The sequence below is a fragment of the Anser anser genome (assembly GCF_964211835.1).
Source record: "Anser anser genome assembly, chromosome: 3".
NCBI lineage: Eukaryota > Metazoa > Chordata > Aves > Anseriformes > Anatidae > Anser > Anser anser.
In genome coordinates this window covers 39,479,220-39,500,749 of record NC_139722.1, presented here as the reverse complement: position 1 = coordinate 39,500,749, position 21,530 = coordinate 39,479,220, and the positions used below count along the sequence as shown (strand labels likewise).

Genomic DNA, 21,530 nt, shown 5'->3' with positions numbered 1-21,530 from the left:
CGCACCTCTAAGGAAGGTGTTCCTTACTGCACAACTAAGTACATTTACAAAAGGGAAGCAGGTCAAATCTTTCTTCCTTCTCCCAGCCCAATCTCTTCCATTAACATTTTTGAAAGCTGATGTTGCTCACACTAATAGCTGGAAATCAGCAATACAATTTCTTTGATCTCTGTATCAACTTGAAAGTCTCTGTAAGAGAGCAAATGGACATAACAGAATGCATCTTAAAAAAGTTACCTAAGACAAGAGCTGCAGTAGGGATTTCTCTGGACTTCATCCGACAATTCCATTCTGCTGTCTTCTCTTGGAACTCGGAATGAGACCTCCTCAAAAAACTCACGAGGTTATCAAATAACTGCGTATTCAAATCTTCCTCTATTTGCTGTAAACAAGCAGAGAGTTTTTATTCACAGAAATGTGGAAACACCAGAATATCTTCATTTTCTTACCCTTTCCCTGCCTTGGATTTAAGCCTTAAAACTCCAGTGCAACACCTAATGTAACACTAGTGGGGTTTTTTTGCTGTTGTTGTTTTTTGGTGAATTATAAACTTGCCAGTTTATTCACTATGTGGAAAACACAGACGTTTCCCATCTTGGAACTTCTGGTCTAATGTCTCAACAATAACTTTTACAGCAAATGAGCTTAACTGTGTTATCACACCACAGCCTTTAAAGGAGGAGACAAAAACACACAGGCAAAGCGTAAGTGAAAGAGAAGGAATATAATGAATGTTTATGAAAACTTCTATTATTCCCTCCTGGGTTAAAAAACTCCTGTACATTTTTTTTTTCTGAGAGATCTGTATGAGAACAAACACTCAGGTCCTTCAAATTTAATTCAAATTGAAAGAAAAAAGAAGAAATAAAATAATGAAACAAAGCATTACAGAAAAAAAAAAAAACAAAAACCATGCAACTGCCTCATTTGCTACACTGCCTTTTGCCCTTCAGGATGATCTTCATACCAGAATATACGGCAAGGTGAGAGAAGGGCAGTGGGAGAAACAACTTTTAAATGCAGATATATACTGGAAACGTTTTGTATTTCTTTTATTATGTATGCGTCTTTGAAAATCTGTCTCTAATCTACAAAAACCCTTCTGATAGAACAGCCAAAAACGTGCTCTGAAGTTGAGAATTATCAGTACAAACCCTGGAAGGTTGATGAAAATTAAGCCCCTATTCCCAATAAAATCATGATCAAGATTTCTTAGGAATGACAAGTGCCACACCCAGCTGTGAACTTGATTTTAAATGAAGCCGCAAAGGTTGTTTCTAGCTGCTGAGAACTACCAAAAGCGTCAAGAACACATCTCCAGGATGTTGCATATGATGCCTCCTCAAAAACCTGAGCTCCATTTCTATTGTACAGAAGAGTTCCTACTGCACACTTTGTAGAGTACTGATAAACTGACAAAACACACGAAAAACGATCTTAATCTCTTCACCCTCTACTTATTCAAAAATATTCTTCTTTTTGACATTGATTGTCTGCCTCTGAACTCACACCAGGTAAATTCTATGGCAACTGAGAAAAAACTGTAGCATGACATTTCAAAAAGTCCAGTTTATGCCATCAGCTTTATAACAGCATCATAAGAGCTTCTCCATTACTACTCATCCCATAACAATCGTCAGAGCTTCTGCTTCAGAATCCATCAGGCCTTGAGCTTCTGATTATTATTGTACAAGTTTTCACTAAGCCCATCTAATAAGATTCTGAGTCCTCACATTGCATAGTTCCAGTTTCTACTATTTCTTCCACTGTGAGTTCGTGAAGATGGAATTCAGTTTGCCATACCACTACATCCTTGCTTAGCTTTCTTAAATCCATCAGTCATCTTCTGTGAAAATAGCTTCATTATTTGCACTATTCTGGTAGCTTTCCACCAAGTATTTTAGGCTGCTCTGCATCTCAAGTGACCAACTCATTTACTTGTATGACACTACTCTGGAAACTTTGAAAAAAAAGTTGAAAAATTGAACTGGCAATTCAATCCCTGTTACAACACTAACACCCAAAAAGGTTTTGCCACGTGTGGTCTGAAAACTGTTATTTGCACCTTAGAGCTAAAATCACCACGTTACAGCCCTGCACTTGGGATTTGTGTTTCTAACCTGGATCCTGGTGTAACACCTCAAATTTGTGACCTTACAAGAAGGGAATGTTTCCGAAAGCTCTTGACAAGATGTATCACAACAAGAATATTTGCAAGACCACTGCTGAAAGCAGGGGTCAAACCCAGGATATCCTGCAATACTGGAATAAAAGAGGTAAAAAAATCACATGCAAAAAAAATAATAATCAAGGACAAGAGCATAATTCCTGCGTTACTTTTGCCAGATTTTCATGTTGTGAGAAGCCTGAGAGGATGCCATCACCAAATGCCACCACTGCAGCACAGTTTGTGATAGACATACAAAGGCCAAGAGTGTTCCACAACAAAGTACTTGGAAGTCAAATCCACTTCAGTATTCAACACCTCGGATAGGTTTCAGAGAACTGAAAAAAGACCAACACAAGCACGTAGCTTGACACAAAAATGTCAGGTAGCATATCCTGGCAAACACTTCAGTGAACATCCTACCCTTAGTGCGCTACTAGAAGCCCTAGAATAAAAGTCCAAACCAGCAAGCCCTACACTTCTCAGGTATTCTACCATGGATTGTGTTTGCTACACCAGGGTTTCAAAGTGCAAAAGAAATAAAATCCTGACTGGATAAAGCCCTCAGCTACCTGGTGTGACCTCACAAAGTGATGCTGCTTTGAGAAGGACTTCAGAGACTTTGAAGGACTGGAGACTTTCTACGGTCCCTTCCAAGCTGACTTGTCACGTGATTATTTAAGTAAAAACAATTATCACCTCCAAGTTTTCCAACAGTAGGACAAAAGGACAGAAATTCAAAATTCAGTAGGAAAATATAACAGATACCCCAGAAGCTTAGTGAAGAAAATTCTACGTATAGCATCAAAAATAACTGCAGATAATCAGCTATTGGGTAAAGCAAACTAAGGCAAGGCCAATGCCAATTTGTCAATGTAGAGATGAACTGTCTTCCACCCGGAGGAGAAAGAAGAGCCAAAATATTTGGTGAACTTCTAGCAGCGTCAAAAAACACACCACAACCAACAGCAGAATATTTAGGACAGGAAAGAATGATGATTTTCCAGATGGCAACGGCTCTGTGCTTCTAAGTAGTTAAGGGAGGCTTTTACCATGATGGGTTGTGCTGGCTGTTCTTGGACAAATATTTGCAGAGCACTAGGAAAAAAAACACTTCATCAACCTGAAAATCCTGCAGCCACTGCTGGCTAGCTAGAAGCATTGTTTCAAAAGCCTTGACAACACCATGCCAAAGTAAGAAGACAAGAAAAGGTTTTCCAGAAGTGGCTACAGATGTCATTGTCCCTCTAGCCTCACCGTGTAACTGACAAGGCAGGTTCTGCCAGTACTGGTGGCTAACCTGTCAGGCCGAAGCAGTAGGATGATACCAAATACACCTCCAAGAGCTTCTATTTATTACGATCAGCGCTGTGGTGTTGCGCGCTGCTTTGCGCACCCTGGTTGTTATGGTTTGAAAAGTGTGCTGACGAGTCCAAGTGAGCTGGATCATGGAACAGTAGAAACAGAATTAGAGGAATTTACGAGTTTAGCCCACAGGTCCGGATTACAAGCTCCATCCAGCTGGCTCCTACTGTATATCCCAAAACAAACTTGGGGAAAAAAAAAAATCTCATAATGTTTAATACCCAATAGCAGGCAGAGGAATACGGAATACTTGCCCAGAATCCTTGACACCGAATAGAGGAGGAAATCCCTGCTGTACGGAAGCAATTATTCATGCTATAATACAAGCCAGCTGGCTACTCAGACACAACAACAGCATGCCATCTACCACACAACAATTAGGAGGCCACAGTTCAGTATGAAATTAACTCCCATCCACACCAGACAGACCCACTGACACTGTCGGTACTAATGCAACAGATTGAGCTTGCAGCCTTATCTTTCACTATTTGACATCCATGCAGTTGTATTCTCATAAATCCACTGTGAATCTTGGGCTGCTATGAGTTCTGTAACACTGAGGTCAAAAGCAGCCTAAAGTCCTCAGAGGGCTGGCACACTCAGAATAGAATTGGAGATAGAGGAAAAAAATAATAAAAAAAAGTATGCCAGGAATTAATAATAAGAAGGTCAATTAGTTAAAAAAGAAGCTTAGAAAAAGCAGCTTAAAGCATCAAAAGCATGTAGTTCTGTGGTAAGAAGTAATATGTAACTGATGGATTTTTTATTTTTTATTTTTTTAATTTCGTACACTAGAAAAGGATTTCAGTCTTGGTCAGTATTTCTGGCCCTTTTATTGCTTTAACAAATTGTTCTTTTAAGTGTGTAAAAAGAGACATCCAAAAACAAAGAAGCAAGCAGCACTGTTATAAATACTTTAGTATTAGGTGCAAGACTCACCTCTGTTTCCAATTTCACGTGTTTCCATAATGACTGACAAGTAGCAAACCGTAACTCGCTATCCTCTGAATCACTGTTTCCTTCCCTGAAGTAGTCAGCTAGAAAGCAAAGGGAAAAACAAATATTATTAAAATAAATCTTTTTTTTCTTGAGAAGAAAGTGAAGTACCCAACTGAAGCAAGAACACCTATGGATAAAGATATCTATATAGATAGATATAGCAGATGTATCTATATAGGTATAAGGGAGATGACTTTTCTCTTAGCCAGTTAATTAACTGCTGGTATCTGGTAGAAGAAGTGAGGGAATAAGCAGAATCTGTTGCCCAACTATACAGCCTTCAGTCAAAGAGCTGGCTTCTACCTCAACTCCCAGATGAGCTAAAGGCTAAATCAGGGCAAAAAGCCATTATTATTACATATATATATATAAATATTAATTACATCTTTCCCTTGCTTCACAAAGTACATACACACACACACACATATATTATCGATATTAATATATAGGTATGTATCTTTCCCTTGCTTCAGAAAGTTTTGTGGGTCTGTTTCCCCTATTAAATATTCAATCCTCCTTCACTATTACAGTCTGATAAGAACCACAAAGGCTTGCACAAACATGTGCATAAAAATCCTTTCTGTCTTCTTGGAAAGATGCAGTAATACCAGCTTCCAGAAAAAAGAAAAAAACAACAAGGTATACTGGGAAAGGACTGTTAGGTTACTTGAAATACAGATTATTTTTTTTAAATACATAATTTTAACTACCATAACTATCCTAGCAAAACTTTTAAACAAAACAAACCAAGCCTGTATTTTTGAATCATCTCTAAGCTGCCACTCACTTCTACGTGAGCTGTTCACAAAGAAGAAAATGAGAAAAAAAATATCTGAGCCATAGAAGCCATGAATCCTTCAAAAATCAGCTCCTTTTTAGTAACACAATGTCTTGGCACATTTTTGAATGCATCTGGCTTCCCAGGTGCTCCTCTAGCTCACAGATACGAGTACAGAAACTCTCTACCAGCTTCCTAACAAGAAGGACAGAGTTGAAAGTGAAATAGGAGCCTGAACAGAAACAAGTCTGAGTGACATTTTTCTTGTTTTTCCTCCCACCTTCACACAGTCTACATTTCATAAAATAAAATAGCACAGGTTTGCAACTGTCCTGCTCCCAGCATACCCACGCCTTACTCCCAGCTGGTGTAGCTTTTAAGGCTTCACTAACACTACCTGGAAGAACACAAAGGCTGAAGATGAAGTAAACAGCCTGTTGTTACCTGTTGCTTGCTACAAGGCAACATTGAACATAACAGCTAAATTTTTCTAAAAACATGCAAATATAAAGTTTGATTACAAGGTCCATTTGCTAAGCCATCCAAGGGAGCATCAGCTGTGGTTTGACCTCTAAAGAACCACATGAGGAGCACATTTAATCTTTCATATCACTAAAAAAAAAACTTCACTGTAAATGATGAACACCCATCCCCACCTAATCTTGTGTTTTCCTCGTCTGCCCTGAGCTATCATCTCATTTGTATCCCTAAGAAAAATCACTTAAATACATAACACACTTTGATGACACAGGCTTTGAGTTAAAGACAATTCAGCCACCACAGTTATACCAAAGAATAATATTCTTTCTATACTACCAGACCTGAAACTGTATGTGCAAATGTGCACAGAAGGCCTTTGTGAGGTGGTATTATCAACCCCACCTGAAACTTCACATTTGTCAGGTTTGGCCTTCCAAATTCAACATATGCACATCAAAGTCGTGTTTATTTAGAATACCATTTGAATCAACTGCTGTTAGCAGTCAAACTAGCTCCCTTCTGCTTCTCTTTTCAGAATAGTCCAGTCAAATTCATTTTTCTGTGACAAAGTACGTGCTAAGTGGAGCAACACATTTTTCCAGCCGTGATTTATAAATCTTGCAAAAACATACTGTTCAGTACAGGGTAAAATTCCAACGTGGTTTAAGTGCATAGGTCTTGGTTGTTAGTTTATTTATCTTGCAATGACAGACTGGATTATACCTGCCTACCTCTCGTTCCCTGAACCACAGATGTGCCAACTCTCACAGAAAAAAATAATTTGGAATTAATTTTAAAGCAGGTGCTGTTGTGAGTCCCTCTGGTAATGAAGCAGTCTGTGATGATTTCCAAAGCCTTATTACTTTCCCCTCCACTTTTTTTAAAAATATGTATTTTCGAACTGTCACACTTTTTGACAGCTCTGTCCCTGCCAAAAAACTTTAACCTTGGAATAAGAACAGTTCGTTCCCTGACCAACTTTCAAACAGCAACTATTTGAGCAGCCTTACTTATGGCTCCAATAAGAGTCTGTCCCATTTGGTCTTCCTCAAATGCCCAGAGACTTGTATACATGCCTTTTGGACTGGAGAAAAGAAAGTAAATGTAACAACAAACGTTAGTAAACACAAGCCAAGGGATGTTCACAAATGGCTTCTGCCAAAGTTGTTCAAGGAAAAGAAGAAAAACTACCCAAACAGGGTAACAATTATGAATGGATATCATTTCTGACTCCCATAGCTTAAAAGTGGCTCATTCAGACTCTCCAGATAGATGGTTTGTCAGTTAACAATTTATGGCAGCATGGAAAGTTCTCTTGTAAAAAAAAAATAAAAATGCAAAGACAAAGGCCAGCTATACATTCTTGATTGCTGGAGATGAAAAAAACATTTACACTAACCTACTACTTCTGAAGAAATGAATTTTCAGAAATACTGACATCAAGGAGCAACTGAAATCCTCACACAGCTACAACAGAATTCAATCAGAACTGAAGCTTCCAGGATTAACCCTCCCAAAGCACAGCAACATACATCAAAATGCACTAACCTGTTTTTTGAGACACCTTTCTCTTCTTGGGACTTGGTTTAAAAACAAAGCAGCCCTGGAGAATAACAAGAAAAATATAAACTTCAAAATGAGCATCAATCTGACTGTGACTCCTAAGGCCATTTTATTCTCCTTTAACCGCAGTGTTCCATCAACAATTTAACCTAATTGCCAGCATCTTAAGGATACCATTAGTTGTGCTTTTATTTTCCTGTTTCAAGCTAGAAAAGCAGTGGAAACAGTATTCCAGAATATCTGTGAGGAACTTTTATCACCCTTCTATTACGTTCTTCAATTCATCCATCAGGTAGAACAGCAGCGAGAGGAATCATTGAACTCCTCATGTACCTTCATTCAATAGATTTAAAATTAAGAGGAAATGATTCCCTGGGGACACATCAATAGTCTCCTCGATCCAGATTCAGTTAAAAGCAAAGCAAGAGGCTGGGATGCACAGCAGAGGTGATCCAAAAGCCAATGACACCCTGCAACTGCAGAGGACAACAAGTCCATCCCAGAAAAGAAAAGTAAAGATAGATAAAAGCAGAATGACAAATGGTTGGAAAAGGTTCAGATAAATAAAAACCCTGCCTCCAGAAGTCCTCCAGATAGAAGTCATCTCACAGTTCGATTTGATTCATCACCAAGAAGGATGAAATCAAATGCAAGTACTAAGCTTTGAATTCTGGGAAATTTTTTCAATTTCTTGTAGAAAACGTGAAATTTCTCCCCATCATTCTCCCAAATCAATACTCATCTTCTTTTTGCAATTTCCTTTATACCAGCAATCGTACACCTTTCCCAGCTCTTGCTGTGAGGTTCTTGTGCCACAGCAAGAGTGAAGCAAAAACACAAATGTTCAAGGTATTTAAACAGACTGATTCAATCCACTATTTCCCACAGAGATGCTTGCATAAGCAAACATTACCGAACTCAAACTGAGACAGTTCAGCCACCAGCGTAAGAACGATCTAATAAAAGTAAAACTCTAGAAAGGTGCTCAGTTTTGATTACAGACACTAGATTGTTGGGTATCTTCGGACACGTTATTTCCCTTCTGATCCAAATAAGAATCTGAAGTCCAACACTGATACCTATTGTTGTCCCCCTCTGAAAAACTGCCTTAGGAATTGGAAAAGTTCTCAGATACTTTTCATTTTACTACATACTAAAAACTACCTAAAAATAGCTGGACAAAAGTTGTCCAGCTGTGTTGTCCATACCCTAAATGCTGTGGAACAATTCCACTACAAAAAACTTTGACACAGGCTTATTTATGCTGCATTACACACAGTAAGTAAGAACAGTAATTCATGAGAGGACAACTGGAACTGGCCCAAATTACTCAGGGGGTGGTGAGGCCCTGGCACAGGCTGCCCAGAGAAGCTGTGGATGCCCCATCCCTGGAGCTGCTCAAGGCCAGGCTGGATGGGGCTTTGGGCAACCTGGGCTGGTGGGAGGTGTCCCTGCCCATGGCAGGGGGGTGGGACTGGATGGGCTTTAAGGCCTTTTCCAATCCAAACCATTCTGTGATTCTATGAAAAGAACTGTATAAAACACATAGATGTAAGAAGAAAGGATGTATACTTAAGTCTAACGAACTACAAATATTATTGAATGCTTTACATTCAATGCAGCAGAGATGAGTATGTAAAACTACCGAGTATTACATATAAGACACAGGAGACAACGGAAGGACCTTTCACTGCTCAAATACTTAAAAGCAACATTTTTAAAAGGGAAACCCACTCTTTCTAGATTCAATTTTAACTTTGGTTGTAAGCAGTTCTACGTCCCCCCGAAAGCACGGCCACCTGCACACTAAAGAACCCAGAAACAAGTCAGGATTCAGTGGAAAATAACACGAGGGGAGGGAGTTTTCCTAGGATAAAACACGTCCCTGCGTGCTGCGGCCAGCTGCTGCCGCCCACGATATAACCCCGCAAGACACCACACAGCGCGGTGCTGTACCACATTTTAAGCGAAGCGCTCTGGCGAACGTTCCCTCCTCGCTACCGCCCCTGGCCGTGGACCAAACGTAAGCTTTCAAAACAAACAAAAAAATCACACAAATTTAACGCTTAAACGACATCAAACGCGACCCCCCCCCCCCCTCCCCTCACCTTGGAGACGGAGCCCACGCTCATGTCGCCCCCTCCCCCCCCCGCTAACGGCTCCGTGAGGTAACGGCCACACGGCCCTGAGGGGAGGGGAGGCAAAGAAGGCGCATGCGCAGTGCGGGGCAGCGCGGCGCTGACAGGGCGGGCGGAAAGCGGCGGGCGGGGGCAAGGGGCGGCGCTGACCTCCCGCCCCGCGGCCCGGTCATGGCAGCTTGCGCTTTCCGGAGGAGCATCGCCGCCCAGGTAACCCTCCCAGCTCGTCCTCCGCTAGCCCTGAGCGGGGTTGTGCCGAAAGTGGAGCCGCCCGGTTTGAGCCCTCAGCCGGATCCCCCCCCCTCCCGGAGGTGGCAGTTGGTAGGGCCGGTTGCCAAGGGGATCGGCGCGGGCTTCGTTGGCCCGCCCACCCCGAACGGCTGGGGGGGGGGTCCTGGGTCAGCGAAGGGGGGTAATGGGGGCGGGCCGGTAATGGCGTGCAGGGGCTCGGGGGTAAAAATAAATAAATAAATAAATAAATAAATAAAATAAACGTTATCCTGTGAAGTAAAGAACCTGTTCACGATGTTTTGCCTTGGCTTTTTTTTTCCTTCCTTTTCTAAGGTTCCTTTGCTATTCCCTGCGTTTGTGTTGCAAATTGGAAAACAGCAAGCTTAAAGTACTTCATAATTACTTATTTTCTTTCCCCGAGAGGAAATTTACTTGAAAATCCCTCACAGGTATTTAAACAGGGAGCAGTACTTTTCCTGAATCTTTTTCACTTAAGCCACTTTGTTCTTTATTTCAAATTTAGCTCTCGAAAGTTTTGGATCTACCACCAGAAAATCTAATAAAGTCCATATCTGCAGTTCCTGTCTCCAAAAAACGGTAGTGATTGCACTTTATTTTACAATATTTTGTCATGTTATGTTATGTTTGGTTGTGTTTCTTAGTGCAATGGCTTAATAAGACTTCAGGGAAAAAGAAATACAGAAAAGCAAACCTAAGCTAATATACTGTTCCACTTATAAGAAGATACCTAAATCTAATTAAACCACTCTATTTTTTGAAGCAAGCTCAACACAAATATAATCGCTTCAAAAATATAAATAACATGCACCACTTGAATGGTAAATGTTTCAGTATTAATAAATGAACTAAATGTGAAACTGCATAGAACCAATGTGAAGTCACAGATTTTTTTCCCTGTCATGCTTGAGAGGTGTAGTAATTTTGGCAGATAAACTACTTTTATTCATGAGTATAACATGGGTATAACATTTTTTTCCTGTGAAATGGTGATTTCACTATGTGTATTTTACAGTTGTATTAGAGCAAAGGTAATACTTAGCTTTCTACTGCAGCTTTCTAAACATAGCTAACTTTTGGGTACCTGCAACTGGCTTATGCTTGCCAATTAGACTTGCCATATGCAGAGTCAGCTTGGATTTGTCAAATCTCCATGTCATTTCAACACTTTTTTTCCCTGATTTTCATCTGTTCTTTTTTTTTTTTTTTTTCAGGCATGTTGCTGATTTCCAGCTTTCTATTGCTTCTGTTCTAGAAAATCATTCTGGTGATTGCTTAGCACAAGATCTTCAGCTTCAAGCTCAGAAGCTAGCTGAGAAGGTATGCTAATACATTAATTCCATGTATTTGATGCAGTAATGAACTTACAGACAAGGAATGAAACAGGCATCATAAAAGAAATCATATTCTTTCTTCAAACATCTCTTTGGATCAGAGTAGTTTAATGACTGCACCCATTGTCACTCACCCACAGGTAATCGGAGGAGCAGTTTTAGTTAAGTTTTTTGTGAAATTGTTGTTTTAAAATAGTTTGAGAACAAGTAATATTTGTGAGTTAGGAGGCACTGCCTAAAAGCTATGCTGTGGTCCATACTGTTGACCAAAACTAGAGGAAAAACTTGAGTATGTAGTGGCCTGAGAAATTAAAGATGGCAAAATCCAACACTAAAATCACAATGGAGAAACTTAACCTGTGGGTCAAACAGACCAGACTTTGAACTAACTGACTAACTTTTTGAAATTGAGGTTTCTTAGAACAGCAATGTTTTCATGGCCATTTCAGGCCATGGGAAATGGCAGTGGCTGAGTCATTAAGGATAGCTACTGTAATAAAAAAGAAGTAACAGGCAAAACAAGATATACAGAAGTGACACAAATCTTGAAGAAAAAAAAGGTACATGGAAGAGAAGAAAAATTCAGAGAAGTTGGTATGTATAGGGTTGAAAGAGGGACCAGAAAGATGATGCTAGGTTTTGAGGGATCATTAGAGATGAAAAAAATCCTTCAAAATCTAAAAAGATGTTACTGATGCTGATGAAGAGGAGTATAAACTAAGAAGTAGTGGCAATGTTAGGTGCAAAGATGCAGTAGGTCAAATAATAAAAGTGTAAAAAAGATGCTTCATCTTCCTCAGAACAAATTTGAGAGAGAATCAGTAGGGTTGCTATATGATCAGGAGTTAAAAAGGACAAATAAAAATAATTAGAATATTACTGAGAAGCTGAACTATTTCCTCATTTCATTCTTCACTGCTGAGGTGTTGAAGAGAACCATACTTTGGACCCATTTTTGTAGCACATGAATATTCTGACTCAGGCAGAGGAAGAGCTTATGGTGCACAGATGTACAACCAAAAGTTCTGAAACAACTTTAAGATGATCTAGCATCATAGAATAATGTAAGTTGGAGAGGGCCTCAGAAAGTGATTTGTTCCACTCTCCTCCTCAAAGCAGGTTATTGAGGGCTTTTGGATGAGTTTGCTCAGGACTTTTGAAATCCACTGTGGTTTTATAAGCCTCCAAGGATTTAACAGCCTCTATGGGCATTCTGTTCCCGTGACTGTAACATCATGGTAGCAATTCTTTTCCCTGTGTCTAGTGTGTCACTTTAAAAACAAATGCTGTTACCAGTGATTAGAAAGCTACAAATGTGTCTTTCTCTTTTATTGGTTCTGGCTCATTAAATAACTCTTGGCCACCAAGCCTCACATCTTTACACAGCAAAGCAGATGTAACAGTAGAAAAGAGCAGACCATCAGTATAAGCTCAGAAATTGAATACACCACGCTGGTTAACCAAAGGAGAAAAAAAAAAAAGAAAGGAAGAAAAGAAAAAAAAACACTAATCTCTTATTATCATTTTTGTTGGATATTGGATAAAGGCAATGCGTTTATTATAATTTGCTTAGACTGATCACGTCATCCACAAAGATAAGCAGTATAGAAATACAAATATGCAAAATATGACCATAATATCAAAAATTAGCAGTGAGACAGAGAAATGTAGGCAGTGTTTGTCATGATAAACAGTTGATAGAGTACCTTGAGTTTCAATAGCATGCTCTTAGTCACTGAAGAGGAAATTGGTCACGATGTTTGAAATACAGATATTTAGGTTAGGCAGAAGAGACTGAAATAGTTCCCATTGACTAAAGTAGCCAAAATAATAAGGCAACATGATGCCAAATGGAACATGATATGCTGAGATTTGTCTGTCACAAAGGTTGTAATCGTCTTGTTTCTGTTGGCTTTTGATTTGATCTGGGTGGCTGCTTCTTGCTTCATCTTTCAACTGTTATTTCTTGGCTGAGGGGGAACTTTTTTTTCTTTTTATGCCTTTAGAGGATATTCTGATATGGCATTCTGATCCAAGCCATAGGCATGAGGAGATCTGGTTACTAAAGAACCGTAAAGTACTTGGAAGAAAGGTTGATAGAGCTATGGAGAGGACAAATAAGCTCTCATATTAACGAGAGTTGAAAAACACTGAGATAGTATTGACAGATTATGTAGAAAACGTTTAGCAGAACAAACAGTATGAAGAAAGTGCAGTGGGAATTTCTGCTTTATATCTGCCCCGTAACATGGGTAAAATGGGCCTTCAGTAAAACAAAGAGGAGGGAAATTCAGCATCAATATAAGAAATATTTCTTTCATGTAGCTTATGAATAAGCAATGGAATTTGTTGTTATTGGAGATTGTTAAGGATAAAGAACTTACAGGCTAACAGTAATTACTCCTGTTTGAGGTAGGATCTAACTACAAGACCTAGAATGGGGATAGAATTTCTTCTTCATGATGATGCGCTTCAGTAGGAACGTGTAGCTTGCCTCTCTCAAAGACCAGGTTATAAGATAACCAAGTTATCCTCTGTTTTTTGTTTGTTTTTGTATTTTGAGAAAAAGTCCTGTCTATGAAAGGAAGCTACTTTAGTGAAAACGAAGCCAAAATTCTCAACCTGTAAAGAGACCAAAATCTGTGTAAAGAGGAGGTTGACATTAGAGCTGCTTAAACATTCCTTACAGCTTCAGAATTTTCAAAACATGAGCCTTCTGAAAATTGTAAATGGAATCTTTAATATATGAACCTTTAACATCTTTATTTTGTATTACTGGCTGCTGCAAGGCATTGTAGTTCAAGTCAGGAACTTCAAGAAACAGCAGTCCAAAACTTGTCTCAGATTTTCTTTAAGACGTGGATCTTTATTTTTTTTGTGTTGTCACACACACTGTGAAGCTGTCAAATGCATCTCAGGCTTTGTGCGTACAAAGAGATCATCTGCTGCTCATAGCCAAAAGAAAACACAGCCTGGACAAAACAAAAGCAAAACAAATGTGTGACATTTCAGAGTGAGTTGTGTTCAGAGCTAGTAAGCATGGATTAGAAATAATAAAATCATCCTTTTTTCAACAGGATGGATTAAATTATCTGTGATTGCTTCCAATCAGATAAATAACATTTAATATTTGTAGTGGATTAAATTAGTATTTTGAGTGAATTGAATTAAAATTTCCTAATTTACCTGTTTTCATAGAGAGTTTTGTTCTGTTTTGTTCTTATAGCTAAAATGTGATGCTGTAGTGAGTGAAATCAGCACTGGTCCAGGAACAGTGAACTTTACGATAAACAGGGAATTACTGGCAAAGGTGAGTATATTTCATGTGTGTTAAGGTTCCTCGATAAATTCCTCAATGTAAAACTATGAAATACTTAACCATAGTCTTTGATATTTTCTATACATATCTGCTTCTTTTGCATAAATTCTCCTCAAGGATTCCCGATGCTGCTTTGTTAGGTAGGTCTAGAATTGGGGATGAGGCTCAGGGAAGTTTATCCTCTTGAGGAAACAATGCATCTATCCTTCAGTTACAACCATACTCTTCTTTTTCTTTAATGTTTCTGCTCTAAAAGGCAGTTTTCACGTGTTCTTTGTGTTTCTGAAGTACACAGGTCAAAATTTTGGTCTTGCATATAAACTCTTGTTTAAAATAAAGAAGGATGGTAGAAAGATACCTGAAATAAAAGTACTTGACTTCAAATCTACCGTTACATACTTGGCTGCCAAAAATTCTGCAAAGTCTAATCTGACTGGAATTGAAATCTTAATTTGTTAAACCAGTAACTTAGTGAAAGGAAGATACCACTCAGTCCATAAGAGTAGTGTTTTGGTTGCACTCGGTCCGAATTATTTTCAAGAACTTCCCTTAGGATAGGTGGCTGGCTGGTACTGTTCGACTGGGGAGTGAATGAAAGCCCTGCTAAGCCAGCTGAACTAACTTGGGTTGCAAGCTACTTTGTGGTGGCGTTCAAGGCATTAATCTAAGCAGCTTTTGTGGAAACAACATTGTGGTCTTAGAAAATGAGCCACGTGTGATTTGGGCAGAAAATCAGATCTTACCTAATGCTGGTGAAGCTCTCTTCCTAACAGGGCTTCCACTGAGCAAGTCTCTTAGACTTCTTATCATCTTCTCCTGAATGATAGGTCGCCTTGTGAATTGCTAATACCTAGGCATTCCTGTCAGTTGGCTGCCTTATTTATTGCCTTGAAACATCTCCTTAAATTCTCATTAACTATCTGTAATCCATCATGATAAGAACATAACACCTGACTATTCACTGAAAGAATAGTGTTGGTGTTAAATTGTGTTCATGGGCAGGATTTGACAAGGTGCTTTGTCGTAGGGATTTTAGTCAGAACAATGAGTCAAGCAAAACTATGTGTCTGGCCTAGTAGAATTTTGCTGGAAGAAATGTGGGATTAGAACACAGAATTTTGCATTATATCACTGAGGAGAGAGGAGGAGATAAGACCTAGCTGTGACTTTCACTAATAAGGAGAATAGGGCTATGGTAAATTTGAGGATTTGTGTGTGTGTCTGGCTTACCTTCTAAGGTGCCATAATGAAAACAGCATTAAAGGTTTCTCTACAGGCATAGTTCCTTTTCTCTACATCTGTTATTTCTGCTGCAGAAGTGTTTTAAGGTGACTTCAGGAAAATTAAAATCAAACAAACAACTTTCCACTGAATGGAATGAAATTTCCACTTCAGTTCACATCGCCAGAGGCCTGTACTATCTTCAGGAAGTTTGTCTGAGACTTACAGCTTCATGTATTAGGTTTTGTAGTGTATTGGCATCACTGTGATAAACTGAAGAATACAGGGTGTGTACAGGGACTTACCTTGCTGTATGATTGCAGTACTGATAATCTAAGCATAGGATTCCTCTTTCCACAAACTACATTCAAGCTGTTGAGGAAATATTTTAAGGAATTTTAGACAGTCTCCATGCTTTCAAAGTAGACGTGCTTTTGTACAAGCCATTCTTACAGATTCGCAGGTGGGAGAAGGGGTGTTTAGACACGTGAGGTCGGAATAGTTGGCTTTCCTTGGCGCTAGAGGAGGAGAAAGCAAGCTGGCTTTTGATGCCTAGGAAAATCTAGCAGTCGTAGTAAAATGTGAGTGTTGTGGGTTGTTGTTTTTCTTCTTCCTGTTTTGGAGTTAAGTGCCTTGGTGATTCTGAGGAGGCTTAAATTCTTGCAAAAGTCTCCTGTTTTTCTGTTTCCACATTGTATATACATACTCTCATCCAATAAGAAAGGAAAAGAACATTAGGCAGATGCTATTCCTAAAAAAAGATTGATGAAGAAATACAGCGGGCAGTGATGTAAAGCAACTGGAAGAAGCTAGAGATGTTAGTCTGCCTCATGTTCTAGAAAGAACAATGAAAGCATTCGTATTGCTGAAATGAGAAATAGCTAAGCCTCTTTTGTCTGGTTTTCCTTCACTTAAACCACCAGTTGACGTGTATGTATCCCATTATTATTCAGAATGATTAGACCATAAGGTACCTCCCATAAGCTGTTGTTTCAGTCTACCCGCAGTGAACTGATGGAGAGGATTCTGCAGTTCTGTCCCTTAGGCTGGCTTTAGTGGTAGTCATGAAGGCTAGAAATCCTGAACTTCTGTGTCAGATTTCCTGAAACTAAAAATGTGTTCATGTGCTGTTGAGGTGACCAGCATAAGCACAGTAATGCTCGTGCAATTATAGCACATTGGATTTCTTGCAGGCCTCAGTCACAAGGAGTGTGTGGGAGATCTGATGTGTCCCTAAGGGTTGGACCTCTGTGACCGGGTTGTGCTGCGTGCAGTGCGTGTCCTTTGCATTCACACATTGACAAAAGCTTTGGATCTAGGACAGGACTCATAGAAATTTCACTCCAAATTCCTCAAAGTGTGCCTTGATAAGATTTATTCATGGGAAGGAGGCACTTTTGAAGAAGCTCAGAGGTATGCTGTGTAGCTTTTCTTTTTAATTCAGGGAAAAAAAAAAAAGCCTGCTGAGAACATCTGGCTGCACAATGAAATAAATTCTCTCATCTCCCAATCTTTGATCAAAATCTACGGTCTAGTTCTACAAGATAGCTGTTATTTTAAAATGTGTTACCTGAATTAGGCATGGCAAGGGTCCTGGTCAGAATAAGGTAAGAGTCCTATTTACATGAGAACACCTTTATTTTACATGAGGTTACTGTTCTACCCACATTCTTGGGCTGACTTTCCTTTCCTGCTTACTGATTACCTCTGGGTGACTCTCCAGCAGTTACATGTTGTGTAACTTAATAGTTCTAATGAGATCTACACTTTCTACTTTTAAGTTTTTACCAAAATCAGCTTAGATTTTCACCAAAATCTCTGCTTACAATTTGTCTAGCTTATTTAATTGATCCAGTGCAGCTTTCAAAAGTTAATGGCATTTCCATCTGCACGTGATACCTTGTTTTCTTGGCAGACCAGCCATCTAACTGGTAATGTGAAAACCGGCTGTGGGATCAGACTCTTGTGTGGTTGGTGGATGGTTTTCCTGATCACATTTTCTGTTGATACTTATTTTCCTTCATTTTATCTTCCCTGTGCTTTAGACTGTGCTGCAGCAGGTGTTGAAAGATGGCTCAGAATATGGAATAAAAAGTGAACTTCTCTCGCTGGTGCCTAGACAGAAGGCAGTGATTGAGTTCAGGTAAGCACTCGCAATGAGTCCTCTGAAATACAGCCTTGTCTGCTGATTGATATTCATTGCCATAATGTGCGGTGCCTGTGAAGTTAAACCGTATTTATGGTATTACATTCGTCTGTATTTAATACTCTGATATATTTGCCAAGTAGAATATAAGTTTTATTTAGGGAATTGAGGCTTTTTCCAGAATGTATTTTTGGTGTTTAAAGAGTTCATGCCTCGTTCTCCTTTAGCGCATAATAGCATTCAGTATTTACGTAGGCTTCTTTTATCTTGTTATCAAGAGACATCATCTGCCAGTAATGCACTTCTTCTTCCACTTGGGTTTCAGTTTCCAAAGCTGTTACTTAGCTGTCCTCACTACCTTCATCCTTGACTTGCTAGAGCAGCCAGGCATTTACCTTGCTAAATCTTCTCAATTGCTGGCCACAGAACTTCTGGCCAGTATCTATTTTGTTTGTGGTCACCTGCTCATGGAAAGAAAAGTGGTTGCCATGGATCACTTTACGTATTGAAAAAAAATAATAAAATTGTTCACCTATTCTCTTTGTGTAGGCTTCCTTAGTCAGAAAGTCAGCACATGCCTTTAATTTGGAGGGTGGATGTTCATAGCTGAAATAGAATTTTGTGTTTGAGAGCAAACAGTTGTGGGCACAGTGTTGCTTTTTCCTTTTGTTGATAAAGATCTGTAAAGATCTACTTCAACTATTTTGTAGTATTTTTCAAGTGAACGCTTAAGACAGATTAATAATATTCCACTATTGTAAGCTTAAAGTGAACTAAAATACAAACAACAAACTAAACAAAACTTTTGTTCACATTATAAAACAGCGTTAGAGGTGTGGGTTTTTTTGTTTGTTTTTGCATAACGATATGCCAATTACACGCTTTGAAGAGGACACTGTTGGTAGAAAATGTGATTTTAGTTACTGATTCTTGTATACAGAGTTACCTGTTCTGGTACCAGATTTACCTCTAATAAAGGTCTGAAGAACATGATTCTTACGTCCAAAATATATGAAAAGTGAGACAGCAGTGTAAGTCCTTTGTCACTCGTATAGTTGGATATTGGGCGGTTCTTTGGTGGTTTTTTTTTTTTTCCTTTTCTTCTTTAACACTGGCTGCTGGCTGATATGAGAGGAAAAATTGGTTTGATAGGGAGATCTACTACTTGGAAAGGAAACTACTCAGAGAATTGCAAGGGCAAGTTGAAAGTTGTGGTTTAATTACAGTTCTTCTGCTGTACTAATGAGTTGAATACTTCTGACTTGGTGATCTGGCAGTCTTGTACATTGAGCAAATGTTATTTGTGGAAATTTGTTACAGCTCCCCTAACATTGCCAAAAAGTTTCACATAGGACACTTGCGTTCCACAATAATAGGTGAGTATGCGTTTCAGTCTGTGTCCTAAAAGGACTTCTTTGTCTTCATGATTCACTTGACAGGGGAATTCTGCTAACCTTTCACTCCTCTAGTGGAGTGGCTGTGTCAGGCTTGACTTGCTAATTAAAAGCCTTTTGCTCATTATACAGTGAAGAAAGGAGCATGGTGTGTTGCTGGCAGATTTATTAAGTCACACATAATATAGTTTTATGACTGTGAACATTAAACGAAGTACTTTAAAATTGTTCCACAAAGACACCCACGGCAGTTTTCATTGAGGTGTTATGAAAGTCCTTTGAATTTTAAATTTCTGATTTGTGCTGGACTGTGGAGCAGATAGTTATGTCTTGGTGGTTGTCTTGCAAGACATTTGCTTTTATGTGTTAATTCCTTTATGTTACTATTACTGACACAGTTGCTGTCATTTGTCATGGAATAATTAAGTAGTTTATTGTGCAGTATTCTAATAGCATATGGAAAACATTATTTCTCCCTTCTTTTGCCCTGTCTCATTAAAATTTGTAGGTTATTAGCTAAAGACCCTACAGCATCTGTTGAGCTAATAATGCATTATTTTTAATTATACTAATGTATCGTGTATAATTATCAGTTACATAAAATTAATAAATCTGCCTCTCCGTGGACTGATGGTTGAGTGGCCTTACATATTTTTGGCTGTTTGTTGCATTTCCGGACCCTTTGTTATAAAAAAAAATCGAAAATAGTTCTGTAAACGGATGCTTATCCAATAGAAACAGAATGAATTGATGACAGGGAGTAGGAATGGAAAGTGATTGCAAACTGTAGTATGGTGTTACAGTAAAAGAAAAGAGAAAGCTTTTTGCAACCTTTGATATCAGTATTGTAATGAAAAGGTACCCTTGAAGCACAGAAGAATAGGGGAAGGGTTGCACTTATTTCTTGGTTGCATGTATTTCTTCTTTGTAATTCTATGCTACAGCTAAGCTCAAGAGAAAGATGAAGGGTTTTTGTTGTAATAGCAATTAGAACCAAGATGTTCTTATGTCATGTGGTAAGTTTGGACCATATCAGACACACAGTGTGTTAAGTGTTCAGTACTGTTCAAGGACTTGGAGTTCTCCATTTAACTTCACAGTTAACAGCAGTTTGTGAATTTCAGTACTTGCTTAACTTCCTGGTATGAGGTTTCCTGGCTTTGAGAAGGGAATTATGGATGCTAACACATATTTGTGAATATACGAGAAGTCGTACATGACACCTTATGGACATAAGTGTTTTTTATATTCATGTACTTCCCAGAATGTGCCTGCACAGACAACAGTGACACAAACATACGGATCTGCATGAGACACATTATGGCACCTCTCAAATGCAAAGCTGCTTTTTTCCTACTCAAAAGATAATAGCTTTAAGTTTGGAAGTATTTTAGCACATTGTGTGGAGTAGTTCACCTGACTGATTTGCTTTTCCTTTTCATTTTGAATATGACAAAACCATAAAATTGATCTGTTGAGGTTGACCTACAACTTTGCATAATAACACCAATTTTGATTCCTTACCAGGGAATTTTATAGCAAATCTCAAAGTTGCACTGGGACATGAAGTAACAAGAATAAATTACCTTGGTGACTGGGGCATGCAGTTTGGTATGTTTTGATATTTGTTTCTCCTGTTCCCTTTTCAACTGTATAACGTGGTCGGGGTTTCCAACTTCAGTTTTTGCAGGCACATTAGATTCATACTGGGCTCATAAAGAGCAGTATTGTGTTAACATGCATGTAATGTGTCGTTAGTCTCCTTTAGACAAAAACAAAGCAATCCAGAGTGATTCATCAACAGTATGACGTATACTACCGTGCAAGAAATACAAGAGGAAATTTGCCCAACGGATCCTCAGTAGCTCTCAGATTACCTGTGTGTTGTTTGAGGTTTATTTTTAATGCACAGGAGAAATATTTTGAGTATGGTGGTTGTAGTTGTGGTGCTCTAGTATCTGAACAGGCTACTGCTGCTGCCTCCATACAATGTAAATACATATTACCATATCTATTGCATGTCTGTGGTGATACTACTGTCCTCCTTATTCAGATTTTGCATAGGTAATAGGAATAGTGGGAGAGTAAGTTTTGTTAACTTAGCTATGCCACACCTGTATGCATAACAATAGAACGATTGTTTGGGGAAAAAAGAAGTTATATTCTTGTATTTAGTTGTCTTTGTGTCTGTCTTTATGTATTTTTTGTTGTTTTTCCCTATGTAAACAAGTTCGTTATTCACAGAGTGTAACTAACTTGTTTAGCAACTGCATTTTGGTAGGTTGAAGCCTAGTTTGTTTATATTATTAAAGGTATCGCAAAGCTTACTCCAAAATATTCAGTTTACCATTAAAATGTAGCAAAAGAGAGGTGTATA

At 38.8% G+C, this 21,530-nt stretch overlaps 2 protein-coding genes across 16 annotated transcripts in view; one reads left to right on the top strand and one right to left on the bottom strand.

Moving 5' to 3' along the window:
• ORC3 (origin recognition complex subunit 3) overlaps positions 1-9,589 on the bottom strand; it is a 36,901-nt gene extending 27,312 nt beyond the window's left edge. For 2 of the 4 annotated variants that reach the window (XM_083829240.1, XM_083829239.1), the window contains exons 1-4: positions 9,461-9,589; positions 7,338-7,392; positions 4,472-4,569; positions 238-382 (exon numbers count right to left, since the gene is read on the bottom strand). In XM_083829240.1, coding sequence (XP_083685366.1) covers positions 238-382; positions 4,472-4,569; positions 7,338-7,392; positions 9,461-9,484 — 322 coding nt within the window. In that variant the 5' untranslated portion in view covers positions 9,485-9,589. Of the gene's footprint in view, positions 1-237; positions 383-4,471; positions 4,570-6,799; positions 6,821-7,337; positions 7,393-9,460 lie in introns of those variants that run through there. The other 2 variants (XM_083829237.1, XM_083829238.1) reach the window with 1 other exon arrangement.
• RARS2 (arginyl-tRNA synthetase 2, mitochondrial) overlaps positions 9,566-21,530 on the top strand; it is a gene marked incomplete at its 5' end in the record, with an annotated part of 55,551 nt that continues 43,586 nt past the window's right edge. For 9 of the 12 annotated variants that reach the window (XR_014581743.1, XR_014581744.1, XR_014581745.1 and 6 more), the window contains 7 exons: positions 9,566-9,811; positions 10,245-10,318; positions 10,954-11,059; positions 14,300-14,383; positions 17,659-17,756; positions 19,080-19,135; positions 20,681-20,764. Coding sequence is in view for 8 of the 12 variants with exons in the window: in XM_083829248.1 (XP_083685374.1) it covers positions 9,566-9,811; positions 10,245-10,318; positions 10,954-11,059; positions 14,300-14,383; positions 17,659-17,756; positions 19,080-19,135; positions 20,681-20,764 (748 nt within the window). Of the gene's footprint in view, positions 9,812-10,244; positions 10,319-10,953; positions 11,060-14,299; positions 14,384-17,658; positions 17,757-19,079; positions 19,136-20,680; positions 20,765-21,530 lie in introns of those variants that run through there. The other 3 variants (XM_083829243.1, XM_083829242.1, XM_083829244.1) reach the window with 3 other exon arrangements.